Genomic DNA, 19,039 nt, shown 5'->3' on the forward strand with positions numbered 1-19,039 from the left:
CATCTGTGCAAACAGTTCACATTGGCGTGTTTAGTCATATTTTGTCAAACGATTTTTGGCATTTGAAAGAAAGATACTTGCTTTAGAACACTGTATTGTGAAATTTGTAAAAAAAATACTATTATCATTAAGTACAAGGTGTATGAAATTATAATTTGACACTGTGAAGGTTTGATACCAAAAGTTCAAAAACAAGGACTATGACATTCAAGAAGCAGAGTGCTCTGGCCAGCCTACTGATGCTTATGAGGCCTGCCTGTGAGAACTTGTGAAAAGGATCAGTACACAACTACTAATGAGGTTGCTAAGAAGTTAGGCATTAGTTTAATGTCCATTAGTCATGCTATGCATCACATAAACTTGACAAATCAAAATTCAATCTCTGGGAGCAGTACGAGGTGACTTATGCAGATAACCACAGATATGTCCGGGCCTGCACTAATCTGCTCGAATATCAATGCAAAGACAAAATTCTGGATCTTTTTTGGAAATTTGTACTTTTTTGGACTCACAGCCACCAAGTTTCTTGGCCAAAAGCTTTGAAAAACTACCAAAATTTTGGCAGAGAGTCATAAATTTGGGTGGTGATTACTACCCACAGTAAATGAACTCCTTCATTTTATTTTTATTATTCTAATTTTATTAAGAATGTTTTTTGGTGGAAAACTTTCATTATAACCAGATATATTGTTAAATAACAATAATAATAAATTATGTAAGAAAACTAATAAGCCTAGTATGAAAGAAAATAATGCTTAAAATTTCACTGCATAAAAATAACAGAGTAAAGTATAATAAGTATTAAAGGATAATGTATCCTACCATTTAGCTTTTCAAGTAAAATAAGCACATTTTTGGTGTGGATGAAAATAATTTCTCCCATTATATTGATGACTAGATTAATTTATATTCATTATAAAAATGATGATGATATCATATGACAATACTTTTAACCAATCAATAATTCTCTTCATCCATTAAATTAACTGAAGCTGACTTTCTATAAAAATCAAAGCTCAGTTTCATCCAAAAATGTATCTGCTGCTATCTATCTTTCTTTCATATTATAAAGCTCATTATAAGCTCAGCAGTTATAACAATTGTATGCACACTGAATGATATTATTTTAGAATGATTACTTCACAACATGCAATTATTTTGGGGGATTTCTTTCTGATTATCTGATTACAAACTAAATATATGTAGACAAGTCAAACAAGAACAAGAATGAATTCACTTTGCAGCTTAAGATTATTATGTAAAGGCAAATAATTTTTCGCAAAACAATAGGTTGTCATAGAATCAAATAAGAGAAAAACTGTAAATGTACCTATACATGTACATGGCAACATTTCACAGATAATACATAAGTAAACAGTCATCACATATGGAAAATGAGATTGATTTAGGATGAGCAATATACAGCTTTGTAATTCCGTGTCTTTGGAAATCTGCCATCGGAGAATAAGAAAATATCGCACCAGGTATGTTGCAAAGATGCTCTACCATGAATAACAGCATTTTGTGGTTTAAACAGTTTAAATAACACTACAATTTGCTTTTCAAAGTAGGATGATTTAGATTTTTCCATCCTAATTACAATAAGGCCCTGAATAAGCCTTAAGCATATGTGGAAATGTATTTATTCAGGACTCAGCTAAGCCTTAAACATGCGTAGGAAATAGTGTTAGTATAATAAATAACTAATATAATAAATAACTCAGGCTTTAATTTTTCAGAAGCAAGACAAAATTTAGCGAAATAAAATACCTTTTGTCACCAGTTTCATGATACATACCCAGTAGTGTACAGCAGATGCTAGCTATGCTTTATGGTGATTAACTCAAATTTGAAGGTTTTTAGGCATTGCAAACAAAAAGCAAAGTTTTCCAATTAATGAAATTTGTGAAAAATGTGAAGTGGTAATAAATGATGATTTAAGAGAAGTTTTTCATTGTGATTATAAAGCCCCAACCATCAATCAACTAACAGATGGCGAAATCTGTAGTATGATTCTAAATCCATAAAATATCGCTGCCAGTAGTGAAGAAAGTGATAGAGAGGTTGTTGAGAATGAAAAAATTTTGATTGATAGTTTAGTTTGAATTCTTGATATGGCCGTTACAAGACAAACAATAGAACTTTGTAACTGAATAAGAAACTATGTCTGTCTACAGAATTAAAGAGAAAGTGTAAGTACAAAAAATGAAGCAGTTTGAACAATTTACATTCAAAGAAGTGTTCAATAAAGCAAACAAATAAATATTGAGCCTTTTTTTGTAAATTTTGATTCCCTTAACGTTATAGATGCTTCATCATTTCATAAACCCCTATTTCAGATTTTTGATTTTATAATTTCTGCATGTGATCTTACTAGATTGAAACAATACAGAGAATGATTTAATATCCAAAATCGCCAAAGTCTCGATGGGTCCAGATCTCAGACTTTGTGCTGTATATATTATGCCTACATAATGAAACTATGTTAATATTCTGTGTCATCAAAAATGCAGCAGAAGCATTTTCAGGTAACACTTAATGAATGAAAGACTCTGGACATATTTGTAATTATAAAAAAAAAAAATTGATTAAAATAAAATAAAAAATAATTTTAAAATTACTCTTCTGGTGACAGATTTATCTATGCTTTCAGGGTCAGTTTTCATACTCATTAAATCTGCATGCAGAGTACGAATTTTCTGAAGTCTCAATCTCACATATCTAGCTTTGGTGAAGTCCTAAAAAGACATCATTCAAACAGAAATAAAAATCAGTTCATATTGCTAAATGATCATAAAAAATTTAATGATATTTAAACATGTACAGCAAATATTTAATAACCTGATAAAAACAGTTGTTGTTGTCATCGTGTTATGATAAAGAATATTCAAATATGTGCCATGAATGAAAAAAAATAGCAAAATGCAAATGTAACTATTTTCAACTTTCATTTATTTTAAATTATGCTTTAAATAAGCATAATTTAAAATAAATGAAAAATAATACAAATATAACATTCAAAATAATAAACAAAAAATAAATAAAATAAAACAAATATAAAATTTTCAGAAAATATAACAAATAATACAAAAATTTCCAAACTAAAACGAATATACAATTAAAAGCAGTAACCAAATATCTTGTAAGAAATAAAAATTTTACCATAAGTTTCATACTAGGACCATCCACACCTGGTTTTCCATTAACCAAAGATGTATGAATCTGTAAGACAAACAAATAAATTCTACAGTAATATCAAATTCTTAGGAGAATTCAACAAAGCAATACACACATAAAAACAACAATAAAAAAATTAAAAAGGGGGGGGAGGAAAAATTAAAGTGTATCAGCATCTTAAATCACAGGATATTTAATGCCACAGAATAGAATTACACCATTATTAACCCTCTGAATGGTACAAGTTTTTGGTTCTGTCATGAAGACCTCTATTAAATAGCATTTATTAGCTAAATTTTATAATAACTTTAGTCTCTATTTTCATAAAATTACATTTATCAAGTTGACATTTACATTATAATTTATATCTTATAGTTTAAGATATTTTGCTTCCTTACTTTCTAAGCCAATATATACCAAACTGATGAAAAACTCATGCTACGATAAAGCTGGTCATGCTACTCAGAGGGTTAAATTATTAAATAAATTACTGTTGTAAAATAAATCAAAACCATAAAATTGCTTTGGAAGATAAGCATTAAATTTATGTTTAACAAACTTCTTCAGCTTTATCAAATATATTTCAGTAATAAAAAATAAAGTGCTCAAAATTTATGAACTTAAAATAATATTTACACCAGTTATTAAAAAATAATAATTTAATTGACTCCATACTTCACCATTTTCCAGTGGATTCAATTTAGAGTAATATGATGTACATATAACTTCATCATCAGTTCTATAATGTGGTTTTCCAACAGTAGGTCTTATGCCATAGGATTCCCAGCATTCACTATCGGTCAAAGCATAATACTGCCATGGTTTGTATATGATGCCATCTAATGATCTCTCTAATATCCAATTGCCAGGTCGTGGAGATATAGCAGCTTTTACTATGATGTAGGTTATCTGATAAACCTGCATAATTTTGAATTTAATTAATGTGACAATGATACTAACTGAGAAAGTCCTATTAAAATGCATTTAATGATGCTCTCAAAGAAATACAACAGAGTCATTTTTAATACTGATAACAAATATTAAATACTGAGCAAGAAGTCTTTCTTTGTTCAAATCTATATAAAATACAGAGTTTTATACAAATTAAAGTTTAGTTTATTTTTATCAAATTATTTTAATTTCACATTTTGATATCCTCACTGGGATAATCATGGCAAAAGTTTTACACATTATTGCCAAAATTAACTCTTTATTGGTCAACAATTTAATTGAAAAAGCTCTTATTTAATGTCATAAGGAGAAATCACCATCAATTAGATAATTTTAGGCATGCCAGATTTCAGAATTCAGTGAAAAATGGAAATCCTTTTTACCACAGTTTTCCAGTGTCACTGCTGAAGAGCTCTAGGAAGTGTTACAAGTCTAAGGGTCAGTAACGATGCATTCAGAGGCAAATGGACAAAAAAGTATAGTATTTAAAAAGTTATGCTGACCTCACATTTTTAAAGCAACATTTAAACATTCCCTTTATTATATAACTATTACAACTATGCATCATAACAAAAATCTTATCATATTATAGACAATCCACTTTTTACATTTTGAATATTAAATTGTATATACGTTTACTATTACGGAGCATAAATTACAGATTGTCATTTTCATATTTTAAAAGTGTGCCCACAAATCAATACTTGTTGACAGTACACACAAGGACCATTTTCTTTCAGTATGTACCACTGCATGTTCTGTAGTTGAAATCTTTTTATGTTTTGTCAAGTTCATTGCTATAAATACTTTGAGAAATCTTTTAATTATTTCAGTTTTCATGATGAGTTTTAATTCATAATTTGATGCAGTTCAAATGCAATTAGTATTAAAGAAATGTAATATAATTTTAGTCAGTGGCTATATGTCACCTTCAAAGGACAACTGATATATCTTCTAACACATCAATGCTGCAAGTATAAGGGGAACATAATTGCAGCAGGGAGTATAAACTCAATCTAAAAATGAGACATTATTGAATAAAAATGTGTGTGTGTGTGTGTGATTATGGCAAAGCCTCGAGGACTATCTGCCTAAAGGGAGGGATGCCTTTCGTGGAGGACTTTCTAAGGGAAACTGGCTCGTATACACGTTACACATGGGGAAAACCACGAAAACGCCCATGCAGCCAGCCCGTTCACGGGATTCGAACCTCGGACCGAACTACCAGTGTTCAGCAACTTTACCGCTCGGCCGCTGGTGGGCCTGAATAAAAATGAGACATTGTTCATGATTACCTTATTTTACTTCTTGCGTTAATTTGTATCCTAAGAAATATTATTATAATATCAAGGTATAACTGATAATACGATACCAGTTTCAAGACTGATCATTAATATCTAGAAGCATGACAACCTTTTGCTAAACTTTCTGATCATCAAAGTTCTGGAACAGCACTTAAATGTTAAACACACTGAATATAAATAATCAATCCTGTTTTTGTTTCTTGGTACTAAATAAGCTTTTCATGATTTCTTCCATGTGTACTACAAATCGGTGACAATTTTTCTTTAAATATCCTCCCTGAAAACATACCCAGTAAGATTAAATATCCTCCCTGAAACATACCCTTACAAAGCTTAAATAGCTTATATTCATATAAAGTTGGAATAAATTATTTAACCTCACTTTAATGCTGTATGGATATCAATTCATTTACAATTTGGTCTGGAATTAATGTTATCTGTGTTTTCTTATCATTTTATAAACCAATTTTTTTAATCATTGTTTAAATTGTAATCTGTTGCAATTTATTGAATCATACAGTATTATAATCTTGCTCTTTTCTGTTTATTTGCACCCCTACCAAAAACATTACAAACGTAGCAGATTTTGTAGAGAAATTTTTGTATTTTCTATGCCTATTTCAATAATGCATCCAGTGCCACCTATTTTTTACCTTCTTTTTCCATACAAGACATGCACCCTTTTTGTTTTTTCACCCTGTTATTTTCCCCACATACACAGCAATCTGTTTTCTTGCTAAGAAAACACATGGCATCATGCACAACTTCAGCAATAAAATGCTAAAATGAGAAGGGGAAAAAAGGGCACATATGGCTTTAAGTGAACAATATCCAGTACCGATCGCAGACTGTTGGCTGCTCATGTGCAAATCGAAACTGACTGCCCTTTTTACAGAAATATAATTTGATTTAGAATCATTTCACTGCCCTTAAATTTGGCTGCCCACATACCTTGCACTGTCCTGCTTCACACAAGGATCGGCCTTGACCATATGTATGCATGCAGAAAATTAAGCCCAAGTTTTTGCTGAAAACTATGAAACTGCACATGCATATTTGTATTCCCATACTGTTTAGTATCAGAATTACCAATCCTTATTTGCAGCTTTTCATTGCAAGTCCAAATAATCAGAAAATACTGCAATGGTAATTAAAAGACAAATTTTATTAAATTAAGAAAAGATGAATTTTAGAAAATTTTTATCAAATTTCAGTAATGGAATCAAGTGCATCTAAGTATGTAGCAGCTGAGATTCCAGATTTAAATCCAATCAACTGTAATATATGATAAATGAAAAAAATAATTAAAACTAAGTCATACTAATGAAATATACCTATTGTAAAATTAATATTGCTTTTATATTTTGGATTAATAAATTATTCTTTAATTAACAGCTTTGTTTTAGCCTTAAAATTTATTTTGACTGTACATTTATTGTCAGTTGTATAACAGATAAAATGAGAATTTACTAAATCCCTTGTTAATGCAAATATATTCTCTCCTAATTCCTTAATCATTTCATGTTTTTACAAATCAAACAGTAAGTTATCAAGCAATAAAGTTATTATTTGATGAATAAGTATGTAAGAAAAATTAAACACAAAAAATTTCAGTATTACTTGTTTTAAATCTAATGTGATGGTAATCCATTCATACTGTTTCCCATTTTGAAGAGTAGGGCTCTGCCACCAACGATTAGTTCCATCAATTGCATTTTCAATCGGATGCTTTTTGTCAGAACTTCTTGCATCACATACTCCACACTGTTCTTGAGATTCTTTACTACGTTTAGTGTTAACATTTTCTCTATAATGGATATACAATTCCATTTAGATAATCATATCATGTAATGTACATTCATATAAAGTAATTTTCATGCAGCAGAAAAATGCAACATAATAATTCAACATAAAAATTAAAGTTAAATATACAATTCAGTCTTATTAAAAAATCCAGCTGGTTTTTATCGATCTTCAATCTTTATAACAATGTGTGTGCATAGGAATAATGACAGCACATATGATTTTAATATTTTCTTACTTAAAAATTTTCTTTTCTTTCAACAATATATGTTTTTATATACTATTTTTGTATATGTTGCTACACATTTTCAGCGAAAAATTTGTGTTATTTTAAATTCAAAATAGCTAGTGTTAATATTCTCGACTTTTTATTTTGACATAAGTTTGACATAAATATTTTGACATAAGTTTGTTTGCTTTCTATTATGGCAAAGTAAACAAGAACTAGCTGCCTAAAGGAAAATGCTTTTGTGCAGGAATTCTTAAGGCAAACTAGCTCATATTTATACTATACATGGAAAAACATGTAAATACCTAAGGCCAGAATATTCATCAGAATTTGACTCCACATCAGACTGTTCAATGATCATATCAATTCAACTACAAATGAGCCTTTAACAAAAATAAGATATGTTTCCATAAGATATGCTTAATTGGTTAACAGAAATTTTCGGTGAATAATATTAGCATACAATTTATCGCCAATTTTCCAGCAAAATTCAACAATCATATATATTAAAATTTAATAAAAATTTTAGATTGGGCAATTTATAAATTATATTTAATAGTTTGCAATAATATATATGTATTTTGTGCCAGGAAACCTATATTTTATTTTATTGCATATTTCATATATTATTTTATTTATTTTACACATTATTTGATTGCATATTTCACACATTTCCAGCACAGTTTATTGATATTTTAACAAAGATTAATCAAGCATTGATGTGTTTGTATTGTTATTTTATTTATCTTCTAAATTCTAAGAAATACTCAATCTTTATTTTTTAGTGTTTATCATTAAATTCCTAATTATTTACTATTTTATGATGAAATTTGATAATATAAAATTTAGGCAATGATTTTTAATTAGGAATAATGCTAATGATTGCAAAATTGATTAAAACACATAATGTACTTTATATATGGTATTAAAATGCATAATCAAAGAAAAAAATAATACTCTTAAATCAACTAAACTTGGATACCAATTAAATTTTAAACTTTCAAGTCATAAATACATATGAGTAATAATAGTTGTCCCAATATCTTTATAGTATACATGTAATATGTGTGTTTAATTTGTGTTCAACCCCATCACAGAAGCCTAAAATGAGGAAAAGAATCCAGATATAAGCTGACACAAAATTTTATGAATATAATCAAGAAAATATGTCTTGCTGCCTTGTTCCAAAAATGTTGTCAACTCTTGAATGGTTGGTAGGTTTATAAATTTCTTACGAAGAGATTATATTAGAGATTTCGAATACATGATAGAATCTGGAAAGTTCAAAGACTGAAAAATAACTATGTAATAATGTTTTCAAGAAAGTCATATAAAAAGAAAATAAAAATTACTTAAATTATTGTATATGTAAAGAAAAGAAAATACTTGAAGTCAAACATTTATGCCCCATTTTGAAAAAGGGAACATTTCTAAATAAGTGTTTACAGGTGTAAACTTCCAAATGTGTAATATGAAAAATAACCTTGATAATTTTTAGACTTACTGCTTAGAAACAAAACTAATAGAAATTGAAATTAACAAATTTATAAAGACAGGAGAAAGTAGACAAACTTCTGAAGGAGACGGATGAAAAAAATTGGATTCTATGAATTTGTAATGTTTATATCTCTTGTTTTTATTACTTTCATATAAAAAAATTAAAGGTTGTATGATTTTATTTTGCTTACCCTCGCCCTCTGGGATTAAACACAAAGTTTTAAATCATCATTTTGAAACCTCTCATCATCATTTATTTTACATTCTTATAAAGCTGAATAATACAATTTTTTGTAATATCCAAATTTGTGTTTTGTAAATGGTAAAATGCAGTTAGCAGAGTGGGAATATATACACACACACATTCCCACTCCACTCCTATGGTTGCAAAACGATGAAATGATTTAGGACTGCGTAATATAAAATTAGAAAAACTTTATTCTGATGTCACAACAGCACAAAGAATCGCGAAAAGTTTAATGGGAACAGCTTTAATGTACTGAAACGTTTTGATCCCGATTGTTTTCAATTTTACAGTCATTTTTCAGGCTGAAAGATTCACATATATTTTGAATAAATTTCCCGAGTTTTCATCCGCAAAGAACCCGTTGGCGCTTCGGTAAAGAATACGTTGGCGCAGTTGCATTTTTACTCGCCAAGCTCGCGGTTCTTCGACGATGAGCCGAGCCGTAAATGTGATATTTTGTAAACGTGATTTTTAGTGCATGTAAATTCAAGTTAGCAGACAAAACAAGCATATGGTAGTAAAAATTCACAGATAATAAGCATGTAGATGTAAAACTAACCGGTTAAACGTGATATACGAAAATAAATTTGAATTAAATTCAAGTTAGCACAGAAAAGAATATATTAAGCATAAGACAATATATAAGCATTTATAACGGAAATAAAAATTCATTTAAAATTATAAATTAGTATTAATGCATTGAAATTAACCGGTTAAACGTGAGAAACGAAAAAAATTTGTCTTAAATTCCAATTAACACAGAAAACAATATATTCCTTACATCAGCAGTGGTTTGCTAATTTTGATGACCATGGTGATGCATCAAACTATTGTCATCTTAGATAATCAATAATATTTTTTTATTTCAATTTAATCATCTATTTATGTCACACCTACCACCCTCTGAAAGGTTATTGTTAGAAAAGCATTAACAATATATTATCTTGTTAAAATTTTACGCCATAAAAATTGATTTATTCTCATAATTTTAGATGACAATAACCAATAATAAAAATAAAGCATTACTTAATTATTTAAAATGCACATGCATATTTTTGCGGCCTACGGAAACAAATTATTTTAGAGGTTGGAAACCTCATGGTTCTTAAAGCTGTTAATAATAAGAACACACAACGTGAACAGCCGTGTTACAAATTAGCATTCACCCCTCCCGCCGTATTTTCTTCCTTTCCGAGAACTGGTCTCTATCTACGAAAATATTTCTATCTATTCGTTGTTAAAATTTCAGAAAAAATAATAATAAAAAAGAGAAGAATAATGTAAATCTGCAAATGCGAACAACAACAGTGATATTTCAACAAAATGAACGCAAGAGAAATGGTTGCAAACTTCGAACAAGCGAAAACGATAAATCGGCTGGGTTACCAGGTTTGAACTATTATCGCTAAAGTTGGCGATGTTTACATTTACCGGGTTCTCTGCCGAAGTGCTTCCAATTTCCCTATTTCAACAGATAACGAATTTAAGATCAGTTATAAGGTATCACAGGTAAAAAAAAAATTGACTTTTATTTACGTTTTTGTGAACTGGCGCGAATTTTTGTATCTTTTGTAGAAGTTGAGTTGTTTTATACCTTGCTTACAGAAAATTATTTTACTTTACGAGCCGATGCTATTCCCACCAACATTACAACAACGGATGACAAATGACGGATCTGACACCTCAAGCATGCGCACTGAGGTGTCAGATCCGTCATTTGTATCTGTATCTATCTTGCTTTTTAAGCAAGAAGATGAGGACTTTGGCGAACGCAATTTGCTCTAATCCGTGAGGATTAATATTGAAATTAACAACAAACGTTTTTACAACTTTTTATTAAGCATTTACAAACATCCATGCCGTCTCCGAGATTCGAACCCGGACCCTTCAGCACGGCAGTCAGCAACGCTAACCACTATACCGGTTGGGCGGCCTCCGTCATTTAAACCCAATCGAAAAAAAAAACGGATTCTACGTACGCGTAACTGCCTAAGTGTTGTAGTGAATCTTTTATATATATATATATATATATATATATATATATATATATATATATATATATATGTTTTAAGCATTGGCGACTTTCAAAAGTTTAGAAAGGAACATGGGTTCCTTTTCTTATAAAAAAGAAGGAACACATTTCCTTTTATTAAAGTATATATAAAAAAAGGCAGATTTTTATGTTCGTAATGTTTATCGTTTTCCTGAACGGTTGGAATAGTTTAAATGACTGATTTGGGGGGAGGACAAAATTTTGCTTACATTTTTTGTACTGCTTAGAACGCATTTAGCTTCAAAGATGTGTTTTGCGCAATCAAGACTTTAATTCATTCCTCTCTGAAAATTTTCGTCCGAGAAAAGTTAATAAAAATTAGACAGAGGATTCTTGTGTAGAAAATTTAGACATGAAATAAGTTAAAAGCGATTAACTCAACTATTAAATAAACAATTAATAATATAATACTGGTTATTAACAATTCTGTATGCCTGTTTATTTATGGAAATACTTGGCATTTTCAGGGCACAAAAAGTACTTCAAAGAACTTTGAAATTTTAGTGCAAACACATTAATAAATTAAATTGAAATAAATAATGGGATGTAATTTAAAAGACAGATATAATTTAATGTAAGAGATTTAGATTTCAAAATTTGCACACACAAATGATTTATCAGATTTTATAAGGTTTTATTTCCTAAATAACTTTGATTTCGAAATATGGCATTTGAACCTATAAACATGTGTGGATACTGAAAAAGTAATGAATATATAAGAATATTATAATTTTCAATACGTTTTCTTATTGAATAATAAATTCTGACAGTTGTATGCTATAAGACTAGGATCTAAGTTTGCATAAAAGTTCCTCTGTTAAATAAAAGAATTTAAGTAATTTCTGTAGCCTTTTTGTCTATACATTAAAGATTTTTTTAACTAATTACACGTCCTCGCTTGCAATTAGAACCATCATTAAATCCCTATTTTATCTAATCATTTCCTGAACATTATCATGTATATAGATTGAACTTGTCTTTGTAACTGATAATTATTACTTTCAAATTATTCTCTTGCTGGTGAACTATTAACAACCCTTTCTATTGTAGAGTTAGAGTTAACAACCTTCGCTCTCGCTACCGCTCGCCTTACGGAAATCGGCGTAAAATTATGGTACCTGGGCTGATTGTGCGCGTGCGCGAACGTAGGTGGTTTTAGCTATTCGCACCGTCGGTATGATTAGCCACTGCGATACTTTACGATCCCAAACATGAAAAAATGGTAGGGGGAAATATACCTTTCCTTTGCTATCTTTCCTCTACTTTCCTAAATCTACATTTTACTGTTTTTACATGGAATAATTATTACGCTTATCTCGTGAGAGAAAGAAGTGATACATAAATAACTTGTCTTGGCACACTGATACAAGAATACACTGTCTGTCTACCACAAAAGCCTTCTGAGAGAATGTCCACAGCTATTTGTTGCCGCAGAAACCAGCCCTAACCCCTTTTTCATACGGTGTTTTGGAAAAATGCATTTAAGTTTGCCGTCCTGGTGTACTTAATGACGAAATGGCGATATACGCTTTTCGATTTCTGCTTTAATTAAAACAGTCGCTATACCATTGTTTTGTCTTTCCCGCAGCCAGCATTAGCCAAAATTGAAAATAGCAATAAATCTTTCATCTGATTCATTCCTTCTTGAAATGTATACGTTCAGTTACTATGGCTACCTCCTCCAGTACATACGCGTAAAGAATAGTTTTCGTGATAGACTACAATCGGCTCCTGGTATATCAAGAACTCTGTCATACATAAACACTTAAAAATAACATTTGAAAATCCAGTACATAAATAACTGTATCAGGAACAATGCAATCAAATTTTATCTTTGCCAAACATCATAAAAACTGGTTGATTGCTATTCAAAAGAGCACATCCTTTCCGATAGAAAAATATGCATACCCGGCTATTACCACTCTTTTGACATAAACAAATTTCATTATTGTCTCGCATGTTCTTACAATAATAGTCCATTTTTCTCTCAGTTTTAGTTGGGGGTCACATTCCCACTCAGTCATACACTCCAATCTATATTTCATTTTATTTTAGATATTTCCACAAATTTTCATTCTTGCTCTTACAACCTCCCAGAAGTACTTCAAGGAAAATTTTCCTCCGCCTTCAAGGAAATTTTCCTCCGCCTGTCTTATCTCGTAACCATGGCAATGATAGCTGCGTCAGATGGTCGAGTTCCCTAACTGTACGTTTTTGTATGTAGTTTCCAGTTAGCGTGTTTTGCTTCGTGAAAAGGGCAGGAAGGAAGGACTTTAGTTTCAAATGAGGGGAGAAAATAAATGCTGTGCTTTGACGACGTCAAGCGAAAAAAGGGAGGTTGAAAAGACCTCAATGTGCTATTTTTTTAACAGACTATAAAGACTTTTACTACAGTCGATTATTTTTAAATAGCGCTTCAAGGTCGTAGCAGTCCTCCCCTCTTTACAATCGCAATGCGTGCTGTCATGACGGCGCACAGGGAATTTAGCAAATTAGAGGATCGACCTTTTTCTCCGCTACATTCGTTAACGTGGTTGTGAGGTATAGTTTATAGGTATATCTGTTATTAATGAACAAATTAAACTATTTAAAAAGTATAGATGAAATTCTTAAGAACATATTTTATTTACTTTTGAATTAGATTAATGTAAATAAAAAAGTAATTAATTCATGACATAACTAAATAAAAGCATTAAATGTTTTACAGAATTACATCGCATATTTTTTTCCCTTTTAAAATGTACAGATGATATATAACGTTGCTATGGTAGTCCAAATGCATATTCGTCTAATATCCTCTACAATGTTTCACTATCCCACTTGGACTATCTCTATCGATAATCTCTGCTGATAAGCCATAATTATACTTTAAAAGAGCTGTTTTAGGCGATCATTAAAACCTGAAACCTTTCATAATTTTTTTATAACACTGTAAGCTATGCTTATTTTTCCTGCAACTTTCTTTAATTTATTTATATATTTGATAACACTGTAAGCTATGCTTAATCGTCTTGCAAGTTTTTAAATTTCAATTTAATTAATTTATTTATTAACCTATTTCTTGGTCCACGAGCAGCAAAAATATTCAACTTTTTAACACCATTAATGAATCTGAAATTCAAGACAATCTTTCCAATAAAGGCTTTGCCATCATTAAGTGCGCCAATTCTCTAAGAAAATTGACAACCAAAAAATCTTTTCTGGAACTCCACAGCAACCCAGTAGGCGAAAATATTCATAAACTCAATAATATATTCGATTTTAATATCATCATCGAAAAATACACACCCAGAAAGCGCCCCATACAGTGCTTCAACTGTCAAGGGTTTGGACATTTTCAGGCTAACTGTTTTAACCAAGTAAAATGTGTTAAATGCACAGATTACCACAGAAGTAACACATGTACCCTCAAAGAAAATCAGAAACCTAAGTGTCTATTTTGTTCGGAAGAACACGTAAGTTCTTATCGTAGGTGTAAGATTTGCAAGAAAAGATCTGAAAAAACAGAAGATGTAAAAATTATTCCTCCATCACCCATGGCAGAAGATTTTCCTACAGTGTTGCTCTGCAAAATAATCTTAAACCTGAAGATCAATTTAAAAAAATCTTTCAAGACCCCAAAGTTTTATGACTCATCAATACTCTCACAGAAATAACACAGAAAATCCGCAGTTCTCGAAATACCACTCAAAAAATGTTATTAGCATTTCGAACAGCAGAAATAATGTTGAAATTTGCTGAAGAAAATTAAGTTTAATCTCTTAATCTCTTCAAATGTTCCGATATTCATTTATTATTAGATAGTAGCATTTGAGACGAACTTTGAATACGAGGCACGTGACTTCTATGCACTTTACGATTGGTCGGGCAGCAACAATTTTTTACCTTTTATTTTAAAGACTGCAGTTTATTTCGGACTTCTTTAAACGCTAAGATTGCTCTATTTGACTTTGTTTTTACCTTCATCTAGATTATGCCCTACTTCAATTGCTCAGATTCTTCAAAATTACGCTTATCCTACCTACCAACAGATGGCGACTACTCAATAGCTGACTACTTCTTCAATAGTTCCTGCCACGATCAGAAGATGGCGCCACATCTATCTTCCCCAAGGAAGAACACCAAGCAACTAAAACACAAGAATTTTTCACTTTTTATTATAAAGTGGAGTTTTATTTTTTCACTACAACGTACCCCGTAGGTTAATAACTTCTGAGTAAAAGTCGTTAGACTGAAGACTCATCCTCACCTCATTTCACGTAAGGACAGAATAAAGGGCTCTTTTTCCCAAAATGGGTTGCAAAAGGATTTAAAATGGATTCAGAAAAGATATTTTCGTGACTTCTGTACGTACGTAAGTAGCCATATTCGTTTACATTTGAAACTTAGCAAAGTAGTGAATCAAGTCAGTTTCTACACCTTCAGTGTCATTTTGGCCGATTGGAACCAAAAGTAAACTCTTTATTTTGTGCAACGAAAAATCTGCCTTCTTGCCCGCTGGCCGAATCCCTGGTTCTTCCGTAGAGACTAATTGTAAAAATTGTTTTTTAATTGTTTTAATTGCATTTGGTGTTTTATATTTTACAGTTTTTAATAAAGATATTTTGAGGTTTTATGTTTTTTTGCTTTTCCACGAAGTGAGATCTGAATTAATTCAATGAAAAATATATCTCTAATGAAATTCAAGGAAAGAAATGACATGCAGCAAAAAAATGCGTGTAATTTAACATTCCGTACAAGGAAGTCATGTGGTGTACACATCAGATTTTTTTTAAACTAATGTTATTACAATGAGTTAACCAACAAAAAATGAATAACTACATAATATTTAAATACATGAAATAAAGTTGAAAAACAACACATAAGCAAATTAATAAATTCTCAAAATGTTTTCGGTTTTCTACAACATCAAACAACTATCTCTGTTTCATATCAATTCTAACACTTTTGAAATTCACAATAAACACTGCTAACCACTGTTTACTGGTTTTTTCTTAAAAATTGTTACTATTTTCCAGATGATCGAACACTTAATCTAAAAGCCGAATTCGTCGGTGATTTATCCGTTTTATCACCGGTAATATTATTCAGAATACACCACAGGAGGATATCGAATTATACCTTCGAGAAAGAAAATGCTCCGTCCCACCTAAAATGGTATCTCTTTTTCTTTACTACGAACTTCTCGAGAAGCATTTAGACTCGATAGTATTTTCTGTGCTTTCACGACGCAAAAGCATTATTCATTTTCAAACCATCATGCCTTCTCTGTATTTGAACCTGAGCCCAAGTCTGTAGCAGGACGCTTCGGATGTTTTTTAAATGTTAAAAAGAATGAACTGATTTCTGATGCATATTACCAACGCAATATTTGATTGCACATGCAATTACTTTAAATTATACTTTCAAACACTGTTAAAATATTTTATAGTCGAGTAAACTTTGAAAACTTTCGGTGTAGATCATTTCGTTACCACCTTGAAGTCTAGACGAATGGTTCTGAACTCTTTTTTCTCCAATACTCTTTTCTCTCTAGTCATTATGCCAAACTCCGTTAAGTACACCTGTCTTTCGCTTGATTCAAATACTGCATTCAAGTAATGTGTATTATTGTTGCGAATTTTGTACATATGTATACAATTTTAGCAAAATTATATATGGAATTGTAGTATTTTTTTGTATAATGTAACATGAAATGCTTGAACGAGAAGCTGCTCGACCAGAAAAATAAAATTACAGAGGAAAGTCTATTTAACATTCAGTACATGGTTAGCTCACTAAATTGGTGAGGTATCGTCAAGCTGGCGATGGTTTTGGCACTAATTTTCGTCGTCAAACTTTGCGAGAAATCCCCAAAAGTCGCCAAACTTGGCGACCATTTAGTGGCATTTTGGTCCGGTCCCTGTATAACAGTAATGGGTATTGTAATTCAATAACTGTAATTGATCCCATATGTAACTGTAACCGTATTCAGCTCTCACATGTCTTCCAGTAATTTCGAGAGCTGAAAGGTACTAGAAACTTCTCCACGGCCGGGGAAAACTATATAAGACCGGAGTCATTAGTTTCTCAGCCTTAAAACTACCAGTGACATAGATGATGCCGTCGGACTGCTAGCTGAGAAAAATTAGCTCTGCACTTGCTAATGCAACTAAACCTATGGATCAATACGCTGACAGGCTTCCTTCTCATAACAGGGAGAAAATTAATACACGTAATAGGTTACGGAAGCATTGGAGCCGCACATGGGACCCCAGCTTAAAAAATAGATTAAAGGCTTTAACTAGAGCTATTAAGAAAGACATTAGAATTTACAGAAGTGAAAAATGGGAAGACAAAATTTTAAATTTTAATGAATATAAAGATGACTTTTAGTCGTTCGCTCGTAATTTGAAAAGAAAGCTCACTATCAGCAAACCTATTTATTCTGACGGAAAACCGGCACTCAATAATAAGGATAAAACATCTGTCTTGGCTGGTTATTTAGAACGGCAATTCTCAGCTAATGAGAACCCATGCAATTCTGATTTCGTCCAGTACGTGGACAATTTTATTAAAAAATACTTGTAGCACCTACTGTAAAGAATAAGACTGATTTCGTTACTTTTAGTGAAGTTAGAAACTTTATTAAACATTGAAAAACAGGAAAGCGCCAGGGCACGATACCATTTCTAACCTTGTCACAAAAAATCTTTTTTTGAATGTAATTACAAAGTTTACGAGAATTTTAAATGCCTGCCTGGAAAAGTCATACTTTCCGAGTACATGGGAAAATGCCAAAGTTATCCTGCTGCCAAAGCAGGGAAAAGATTTAATTGCTCCAGAAGGTTACAGGCCCATCAGCCTGTTTGCAGGCCTTTGAAAAATTTTTGAAAAAGTAATACCCACAGGACTGTAGCTTTATTTCAGTTTACTCCCTGAGGAACAATTTGGTTTTAGACGCTCTCTTTCTACCACGAAGCAACTCGTGAGATTAATGGAGTTTATCGAGAGCGCTCTCCATAATAAATTATGTGTCGCTTTACTCATGCTAGATGTGGCGAAAGCCTTCGACCGCGTCTGGCATGAAGGGCTAATTTATAAGCTTATTCAAATCAGTTTTATTGCAGAAATGATTCTTCTCTTCAGATCTTTTATTGAAAATAGGACTTTCTATGTTAGTATTGGAAAAGACTCTTCAGACAAGAAGCCTATCAGGGCCGGCGTCCCTCAGGCTGCGTTCAGACGACGGCGTAAAGGGCATAGAGGCATAGTCATAAGGGTATAAAATACGGGAGTTCCGTTCACACCTGCGAGAAGGGGTATAAGCCGTGGCCAATGAGACAAGCTAAATTTGTGAATGCCTGGATGTGTCTACAACTTTCCCGCGCTGTTCTCCTTCTCGATTGATTTCCCGCGTTCGCTCTGCTTGTTTTATAACAGCGAAATCTTCTGCAGAACGCCGCTTCGTTTTAGCTTCGCTCTGCTTGTTTTATAACAGCGAAATCTTCTGCAGAACGCCGCTTCGTTTTAGCTTCGCTCTGATTGGTCGACGCTTATCCCAAACTCGGCTTATTCCTATGCCACGAGCCCTAAACGAGATTTTTGTGACGGAGCACAGACTGGTTGCCTTGGCAACGGAGCTCGGCTTTAACCACTTAATGCCCTTTACGCCTCCGTCTGAACGCAGCTTCAGGGGTCGATTTTAAGTCCCATAATTTATCCTTTCTATGTTTCTGACCTACCTAAGTTGCATATAGACCACAACCACGTTTTTGGTTGTTATGCCGATGATACGG

The 19,039-nt window shown here is 31.7% G+C and overlaps 1 protein-coding gene across 2 annotated transcripts in view; it reads right to left on the minus strand.

Annotated features, from left to right (window-relative positions):
* The window catches only part of LOC118179400 (laminin subunit alpha lam-3-like), a 258,439-nt gene that overhangs the window by 181,156 nt on the left and 58,244 nt on the right, over positions 1-19,039 (minus strand). For both annotated transcript variants that reach the window (XM_085825564.1, XM_085825563.1), the window contains exons 3-6: positions 7,053-7,239; positions 3,853-4,095; positions 3,163-3,222; positions 2,622-2,738 (exon numbers count right to left, since the gene is read on the minus strand). In XM_085825564.1, coding sequence (XP_085681690.1) covers positions 2,622-2,738; positions 3,163-3,222; positions 3,853-4,095; positions 7,053-7,239 — 607 coding nt within the window. The remainder of the gene's footprint in view (positions 1-2,621; positions 2,739-3,162; positions 3,223-3,852; positions 4,096-7,052; positions 7,240-19,039) is intronic.

The sequence above is a fragment of the Stegodyphus dumicola genome, chromosome 10 (genome assembly GCF_044657685.1).
Source record: "Stegodyphus dumicola isolate Sdum_Otavi_A_Nest chromosome 10, ASM4465768v1".
Taxonomy (NCBI): Eukaryota; Metazoa; Arthropoda; class Arachnida; order Araneae; family Eresidae; genus Stegodyphus; species Stegodyphus dumicola.